Source organism: Chelon labrosus (genome assembly GCF_963514085.1).
Source record: "Chelon labrosus genome assembly, chromosome: 2".
Classification (NCBI taxonomy): Eukaryota; Metazoa; Chordata; class Actinopteri; order Mugiliformes; family Mugilidae; genus Chelon; species Chelon labrosus.
Window position 1 is genome coordinate 23,186,805 of NC_140338.1, and position 9,148 is coordinate 23,195,952.

Consider the following 9,148-nt stretch of genomic DNA (forward strand, 5'->3'; position numbering starts at 1 on the left):
CTGTAAAGGGTGAGAGGCGAGAGGACAGGGCGTACCCCGGCTCTTGCCCGATGACAGCTGGGATAGGCTCCAGCCCCCCCCCCCCCCAGGTTTATTATTATTTCCTAAAATAAAAAACTTTTCTCGACTGGCAACCTACAGTGTACCAGCATTATAAAACAACCCATAATTCTTTTACTAGTATTTCCAAATGCTTTGAAATATTATTGTAATGAAGTGAATAACACTGATAATCTAGTCATCGTGGCACCTCACCATGGTCAGCGGGTGGGATATTTTTGGCAGTGAACATTTAGTTAGAAGCAGGAGAAATGGACAAATAGAAAAATTTCAGCAACTTGGACAAGGGACCAATTGTGATGGCTAGGTGACTGGGTCAGAGCAGTTTTAAAACTGTAACTTGTGGGGTGTTCCCAGTCTGAAGCAGTCAGTACCTATCAAAATAAGTGGTCCAATGAAGGAAAAAAGGTGAACCTGCAGTGAGGTGCACTTATTCACATGGGGAGTTGAGGCTTGTCTATTTGCCTAACCATGACAATCCGATCGGCCTTTAGCTGTACTTTGCACTCTTTCACATGGGGAGTTGAGGCTCGTCTGTGTGGTCCAATGCAACAGCTCAAATAGGTTAAAAAAAAAAAAAAAAAGTGGATGCTCAGTTTGTTTTGTTTGGGGCTGAGTAGCTGCAGACTAGTCAGGGTGTCCATGCTGACCCCATTCCACTGCAGGGAGCTCCTATTACGGACACACTGGCATCAGAAATGGACCATGGAGCAATGCAAGGAGTTGGTTTGGTCTGATATATCACTTTGTTCAAATAGATGGCTGAGTGCCTGTGTGTGGCATATCTGGAGAACACATGGAACCAGGATGCAAGGAACACCCCACTGCCGTAGCCATGAGAGGTTTGCTTGGTCTGCAACCATGTCCAGGTGGTGGTGCGAATCAAAGTAACGTCCACCTAAATGCCACAACCCAGGTTTACCAGATAAACATTAGATCAGTGTTATCCACTTATTTCATCGGCGGTTTTAATGTTGTGGCTGACCGGTGCGCATGGACCGTTTGTATGCAAGAGCGTGTAACCTGAACCTCAACATGTGCACTTGAACGCAGCATAGCGATTGCAGCAACACCCCAAAAAAAGACGCACGACGTGGTTGGCTTCGGGGACACTCCTCAACTTACAGCCAATGCTTACAGCACTCATTTAACCCCTCCTCTGTTTCTCTGCTACTTATCAAACGCACATTTCACCAGCCTCCTCTTGAGTCTGGCGGCCACGGCTGAGGAGATAGAAGCAGAGTTCACTTCGGACTGCTGGCCGGCTGGGGTAAATCTTAACTGGTGCAGATATGGACGCGTCTGCTAAAACACCGGTCAAACACACAGAGGGAGAGGACTCAAAAGCTGGCGAAGAGGCTTCTGTTGCTCGGGTCTCCTGTCTGAAGAGAATGCGGGGCTTCATCCCGCAGGACTACCGGAATGAGCTGGGGCAACTTTTCAAACTAGCGGGACCAGTGGTGAGATAGTCTGGACGCTGCAGAGCGTCTACTGAGCATCATGATCCGCGTTTACACTACAGTGTTACATCAGTCTCTCAGATAAGGCATACCTGTTCATATCAGAATATTGGCATGGGACACTGATTTCCCACAGTTGTCAATTGTAACTGTAGGATTAAGAAAAATATAAACCTCTGGGCCCCTGTTTAAAATAGGGGCTTACTGTATGTTTATACCATAACGCAGATGTCCCTCTAGGGCTCCTAATGTTCTCATATACTGTGCTCCATACAATGTGTGTTATGAAATGTTCCCATTGTGCAACACGTGGTAAACCTGAGGTTTTGGGATCACCGGAACTTCCTCAAACTAGAAAAGCAGTGAAGTATTGTATAAGCATTTGCAACAGACACGTTGGTTCTGGTTATTTGGATTAAATGTCAGATTGGCAGGGATAAAATTAGATGATATAAAGCACAAAATCTACTGCTACTTTAAACATTTGAGATATTTAAAAGGCTGAGCGACATGAGTCCTTACAATACTTGAACGTTTTTGTGATTCATGTTGATTTTTCTTTGAATGTATCTCCGTTCTCACTCATTCATAGTATTCATAGTCATAGTATATCCAACTGGACGTTCAAGAAATCATACAAGTCCAGTTATTGTTATTGTTATTACAGCTTGCATTTTGAATATAACTTTTTTTTCATGGTATTCCAGATCATTTCCCAGTTGTTGATCTTCATGATCAGTTTTGTCAGCACGGTGTTCTGTGGTCATCTGGGCAAGACAGAACTAGCAGGAGTTGCATTATCAATTGCGGTGAGGAGACTCTGGACGCCTGTCATCTGCTGGTTTGGCACCATGTCAGGATAAGTGTTAATGTGAATGTTGTTTGCCTATTTCATCTCATTTGCAGGTGGTGAACGTCACCGGTATTTCCATTGGCTCGGGTCTGTCGTTAACCTGCGATACCCTCATATCCCAGGTAGCGTCCTCTCCAGAAGAGGTTGTTCTTTCACTTTATTTTTCTAAGCAGGACATACACAGCTAGTACTGCTGGGCTCCCAGGTCGTCCTGGGGTCCCCGTTTAAACAACTCAACAGTGGTCTTTTGTATCAAGTTTTCTTTGACCGGTCACACCCGTGGTTATTGGTGGGATTTGGTGTTTCTTGCAGACGTATGGGAGTGGAAACTTGAAGCGTGTTGGGGTGATTCTCCAGAGGGGGGTTCTGATTCTGCTGCTGGCCTGTTTCCCCTGCTGGGCTGTCCTCATCAACACTGAACCCCTCCTACTTGCTGTCAAACAGAGCCCAGAGGTCGCCAGGTCAGCTGTTACTTAATCCCGCCAAAAGAGTAAACACTTGTAACATTTCACTGTTTAAAGACGTTCATTATCTCTCGTGGATTAATTGAACTAACTTTCAAAGTCACTTTCAAATCAGCCTCAGCCGTACTTTGTGTTTAGCAGAAAGTAGCATGATTGGAAGCAGATTAAGATTGTGAACATGGTATTTAGTTTTATGAAGTTTGTCGTGGTATCCAGAGGATAAAGCCTGACTGACTTTGGTTGAGCCCCTAACTCGTTTTCTAGTCCAAAGAGCAGGCCGATGTTTTGGGTTGTCACTGAAATGTCTCTTTATCCATTTGGTGGACAATCATAACAAATGGTTCAGAAATTCATGATCTCCAGTGGATGACTTGTAATAACTTATTACATTAATAACTATTTGCCTAACCATGACAATCTGATCAGCCTTAGCTGTACTTTGTGTTCAGTTAAGGGCAGCATGTGTTAGCATACTGATTAAGAACATGGTATTTCTGTTTAGTTCTGTGAAGTTTGTCGTGGTACCCAGAGGATGAACCTTGCTGACTTTGGTTGAACCCTTAACTCTGGGTTGAAATTCCTCTACAGCCATTTGGTGGAATATCATGGCCTTTGGTTCAGACATTCATTGTCCCCAGTGGATTAATTGTAATAACTTTTACTGCTTTACTACTACTCAGAATAAAATGCCTAACCTCTTGTAATCAAAATCACCTCAGTTGTACTTTGTGTTCAGTTTAGTGTATGCTAGCATACAGATTAAGGAACATGTTAGACATTGCCAAACATTAGCAGTTAACATACACTGTTAATTTGAGCAAATTAATTTCCCAATCAAAAGTACGTCTTACTTACAGTGACTCTTTTTTTTCCCCCTCTACTTGGCTCTACACACGTTTTAAGTATAGACATGGCAGCCTTATTGCTGAACTAGCACCCATTTGCAGGAGATGCAAAGCAGCACTAGCATTTGGTGTTGTGATTGTGTCCACCTGAGTCCAGTTAATGTGCAAAATTGTGCTGTTTTGCCGTTAAATGCTTCACAGGATTAAGAGCTAGTTGGCAGCTTTTTCTGTTTGCCATGTTGGTACTTTCTTAGACTATGTAATGGTAGTTTTGAGATCTTAAATCTGTGGCCAAACAAATTGGGTTAAAAGATAAGAACATTATCTGTAAGAAAAAATCGACTAATGAGTCAGAATGTCCTGTGTCCACAGTAAAATGTCACAGCACATGTTCTCTTTGTCTTTCCACGTGAAGTCTCGCCCAGATGTACGTCAAGATCTTCATGCCTGCTCTGCCGGTGAGTTTGAGACGCTGATACGTTTTTGAAATGTTTTACATTTGTAGTTAGTAGCATGGCTGTAGGGACATTTGAATGTATTTGTATTTAATTTTGCGAAGTCATTCATGGTTTCCAGAGGATGAATTTGATTGCTCCCTTGACTTCTTCTGGTGCAAAGAGCAGGCTGACGTTTTGGATTGGTATCGAAATTTCTCCACATTATTTTGGTGGACTGTCGTAACATTTGTTTCAAACATTCATTGCCACCAGTGGATGAATTATAATAACTTCTACTTCTTTGGCTCATGATAAAATAGTTGATATTCAGATCAGCCTGAGGAGTTTTTTGTTAAGTTTGCATGTCTTTGCATGCGGAAAAAAACATCAGATTTCCATTTAGTTTTCTTAATTTTCCTGGAATTTGACTGATCACTTGACCTCTAGCTCAAGTCTGACATTTTGGCTGGTTATTGAAATATCTCCACATCTATTGGGTGGATTTTTATGACATTTGGTTCAAATATTCACTTTCCCTGGTGTTTTAATTGTAATAACGTTTACTGCTTTGGTTCATAATAAACTATTAGCCCTGACAATCCAGTCTATCCCAGACGTTTGTGTCCTGTTAGAAGTAGCATGTGTTAGAATACAGATTAAAATTCATGGTAAACATTATACCTGCTAAACAATACATTGTGACAATGCTAGCATTTGGATGTTAGCGTTGCAGCCTCCCGACCTTTTAGCATGCCTCTGTTAGTCTTGTTCCATGATCTGTTTTCTCATCTTTGAATGTCTCTGTCTTCAGGCTGCTTTCATGTATCAGCTGCAAGGGAGGTATCTTCAAAACCAGGTGCAGTTCCCTGGCACGCACACAGCCAGAGTTCTCAAAGTTAATAATGGGTTGAATGTAATCATTAAAATTGATTATGAGACATGGTTGTGTTGTGGTTTACAGGGAATTATATGGCCTCAAGTCATAACTGGAGCCATTGGAAATATCTTTAATGCAATAATCAACTACGTCCTCCTCTACCGTCTGGACTTGGGCGTCGCGTAAGTTTTCCTGCTTCATTATTACGTTCATCCCATTAATTATTAGTGTATTAGAACCCAGTGTCTTTAATCTCTGACTAACATGTGGTTGTGTATATAAAAACACTGTTCAGTGCAGCTGTACCATAAATATTTTTTTGCATATTTTTAGTTTTGGTAGGTGTCTTTTTTTTTTATCAATCCCATAAAACAACAGAACAGACGACATAAATCGACACAGTTATCAACTGATGTGTAATAACCTGATGAACACAGATGTATAAATAAGTGGTTTCTTTATCTTCTCTTTTTATTTTCAAGTGGATCTGCAGCAGCCAATGCTATCTCACAGTATTTACTGGCTGTGGTCTTATATGTTTACATATGCCTGAGGGGTCTGCATAAGCCCACATGGGGAGGTCAGTCGGTTAATTTTTTATTTTTTTTTAATGGGGATCTTCAACAGGAACGTGACTGAAATGTGTCTGGGTTTTCCCCTCTTTAAGGAGCAGATTGCATTAACTCTTCAACTCATTGTGCGTTGTGCTCATTCACTTGTGTCATTTCATTGTGTAATATTTAGTGAAATGAGTTAGACTCTGTAAATGTGTAATGTAGTGTAGAGGAGAGGTTACGGTGGTGACGCAGCATTACATTTAAGTTTTAACACTTCGAAGAAGGCTGTTGTATAACACCTGGGCTTTGGTAAACTTTAAGCCCATTTTGTGATTTTTAAAACCCATCTCCTTGTCAATCTCCCATTTCCGTATGTCCATCCTAACACGATAAGTCTAAAATGGAAAGATAAATAAATAAATGATACACATTCCTACTCTGACCCACAGGTTGGTCGCTGGACTGTCTGCAGGAGTGGGGTCCCTTCATCAAGCTGGCCATCCCCAGCATGCTCATGCTTTGCCTGGAGTGGTGGATGTTTGAAATCGGAGGATTCCTGGCCGGTGTGATCAGTGAAGCTGAGCTGGGAGCGCAGTCGATAACATACGAACTGGCCGTTATAGCTTACATGGTGACGTCTTTAAATGTTTCCTATCCTCAGTGTTAATTCTAAATCTCTGCTTGTATGCTGCCACTTCCCCAGTGAAATCACAGCCAAGAACGAGTTCATACATTTCCCCATATTCTTCCCATAGTTTCCGCTGGGATTCTCGTCTGCTGCCAGTGTACGGGTTGGGAATGCTCTCGGTGCAGGGAAGATAGAGCAGGCCAAGCTGTCGTGCAAAGTCCCCATCGTCTGTGGATGTAAGGATCGACACGTATTACTTACGTCTACTGAAAGTTATTGTTTTTATCCCTCTCTTCAACTTTTTATGACAGTGAGGGTGTCTTCAAATCACATTTTATTTGTCAGCTATTGCTTTCAGAGTAAGCCGCTGTTACCAGTCTTGATTTTGACAGCCATTTTTGATCTAGTCTTGGTTTTCAGACGAAAATGCTCAATTAGGTTTTCAATTATTACGATTTAGTCAAACTGCAACTGACACCATTAATCTCGGCAGCCATGTCATCTTTAGAGAAATTAAAGTGCAGACAGTACTCCTAACTATTGTTGTAGTAATTCAAGCTCAAGCATAATGAGGTAAAAGCATTACTTGGTACACTTGAATGGTATACTGTATTATCTTGTATATGGACTCATACACAAGAAGGATTCATTCCAGGAAGCTACATTTATGGACAATTTTAGTTTGCTGAATGCTAATCCATTACACTGTACACTGTTTAAATATGTGTCAGTAAAAAGTCAGCAGAGGGCAGCAAAAGACAATAACTTCATGTAGTGCACAACAGCAACCTGAAAAGGAATTAGGCGAATCTTTAACGTCACACTTGGCTTACTTACCGTGATGCAGGCTTTATAAATATATCAGGGTGATGCACCTTCAATTGCTGTGTTGTTCCCACCTAATTTGTTCCCGCAGTAGTGGGTATCATATCAGATAACGCTCTAGTCCCATCTTGTCTCTTCATAGTTTAAATCATCACATATTAGTCTTAGGTCGTCAGCGTCGCATCTTAGCCACAGAAAATATGCTTGTTGACGAGTATTTTTCGTCTGTTGACAAAATGAACTCTGGCTGTTACCTACAGTAAGCAGCAAGTGTCAAAGTTGTCCTGAATACTATGTTTGGACTCTCTGTTTGTCTTCATCATCAATTTTACTTCCTGTTGAATGAACTGTTTTAAACAATAGTTTTAATCAATCTTCAGCTTTTTAACTATGTATTCTTGCTGTTTGTTTGTTTTTTTCCTTGCAGTCATAATTGCATGTTTTGTTGGAACTGCTCTCGGCGTCTCTAGAAATGTCATCGGATACATTTTCACCTCAGAGCAGTGAGTAAAATCTGAAAACACTGAAATAATGTTTTTGTTTCATGGATCTTTAGGTGCAGTCAAGGCTGGCATAATCTAATTCATTCAGATATTTTTAACAAGACATTTCATCACAGGCCTTGTTTCAACCTATGCAGAGAAGAACTAGCTCTGCAGGCGACTGGATCATCCTCCAACCAGTCAGGGCCATTTGTTGTCATGTCCATCACCAAAAACAAGCCCACCGAAAACGATTTAATCAACTATCGATGTATTTTAAATATAATCGTTTCCTAACGGAGTTACTTCAGACCAGCTCTGACATTTAAAAATAAAGAAGCTACTTGGATGAGAGGCGAAATATTTTCACCAGAACCCAACAAGTCCAGTTGCCTTTTATTTCATCATTTCCAGTTGTCTGATGTTTTTCTTTAATATACAGATGTATCAGATTAAATGAACTGAATCTCTGTCTGTGTGTGTTTCAGAGACATTTTACAGAGGGTTAGTGACGTCATGTATATATTTGGTGTCATGCATGTCGCTGATGCCGTTGCGGTAAGAAACATAATGACTGTAATGAATATTTCAGACCAGTATGCACACATACAGTAGTCAATATGATTTGACCAAACCTTTGTTTGGTATTCACAGGGTGTGACTGGAGGGGTTCTGAGAGGAGCAGGGAAACAGTTGATCGGTGCTCTGTGTAACCTGGTGGGATACTATTTTATCGGCTTCCCCATCGGTGTGTCCCTGATGTTTGCAGCCAAGTTGGGGATTGTAGGTGAGGATGAATTCATTCATGTGCTGCATGAAAGTGTCTCCTGCTCGTCAGGAAATCCATTAAACTCTTCACTCATCTCTGCTCCAGGGCTCTGGACGGGACTTTCGGTTTGTGTGTTAATGCAGACGATTTTCTTCATCACGTTTGTGTGCAAACTCGATTGGAATAAGGCTGTGGAAGAGGTGCGTACCGCCATCCCTTCACCACTGTAATACTCTTTACTTCGTCAGACCTATTCATAATTGCATAAATGTGTCTGATCAGGCTCGTGTGAGAGCTGGAGTCCAGATCAAAGAAGAAAAAGAGATGGTCCGGATAGAAAACACAGGTGAGCTGTGAAACATTAACTGAAGCATTACTTGTGTTTACAGTTTCTTGTTAATACTAAAGTTTCTCTTTCAAAACTCTAGACTCTAATCACAACCAGACCCGGGCCAGTAATGCTGCATCCAGCTGTGAGAGTGCTGAGGAGGACCACACGTACCAGGAAGTACATATTCCAGACCAGAATAAATCCACTGCCATCACAGTGGGAGATGTTCTGTCAGTGACACAGCTGGTTTTACGCCGTGGCCTGACGCTGCTGGTCATGGTTGTCATCCTCGCTGCCGGAATCGTCGCCAGCACTTTCCTCACAAAGCTGCTGAAATGACGGACGCGTCCCTAAACATCAATCACAGTGGGACCTTGTTTGACAACAGGTCGGCAAAGGATCTCAACCCAGGTCATGGAACATCCAAAGACCAAAACTGAAACACGATTCTGCTTTACACCTAAACCTGAAGGACAAGGGACACTCTTATGAGGACAACATTGTCCACATTTTAGCCCGAAAGGAGCAATATGTGTCAAATTGGAAACCCCCTCTCTGAA

At 41.7% G+C, this 9,148-nt stretch overlaps 1 protein-coding gene across 1 annotated transcript; it reads left to right on the plus strand.

Annotated features, from left to right (window-relative positions):
* The first annotated feature begins 552 nt into the window (after positions 1–552).
* On the plus strand, positions 553–9,148 carry LOC311496041 (multidrug and toxin extrusion protein 1-like). Its single transcript, XM_084555778.1, has 16 exons — positions 553–1,520; positions 2,228–2,329; positions 2,427–2,495; positions 2,686–2,834; positions 4,098–4,140; positions 4,931–4,975; positions 5,081–5,178; positions 5,479–5,576; positions 6,003–6,184; positions 6,309–6,417; positions 7,434–7,509; positions 7,977–8,046; positions 8,143–8,275; positions 8,363–8,457; positions 8,540–8,603; positions 8,686–9,148. The coding sequence occupies exons 1-16, from the start codon at positions 1,353–1,355 to the stop codon at positions 8,925–8,927; spliced, it is 1,743 nt and encodes a 580-aa protein (XP_084411904.1). The 5' UTR covers positions 553–1,352; the 3' UTR covers positions 8,928–9,148.

Bases quoted from the DNA above. Each gene is read 5' to 3' on its own strand.
- LOC311496041 (XM_084555778.1), top strand. From the start codon at position 1,353: ATGGACGCGTCTGCTAAAACACCGGTCAAACACACAGAGGGAGAGGAC. The intron at 4,976-5,080 runs GTGCAGTTCCCT...TGTGGTTTACAG, and splicing joins GGAGGTATCTTCAAAACCAG to GGAATTATATGGCCTCAAGT. The intron at 6,418-7,433 runs GTAAGGATCGAC...TTTTCCTTGCAG, and splicing joins AGTCCCCATCGTCTGTGGAT to TCATAATTGCATGTTTTGTT.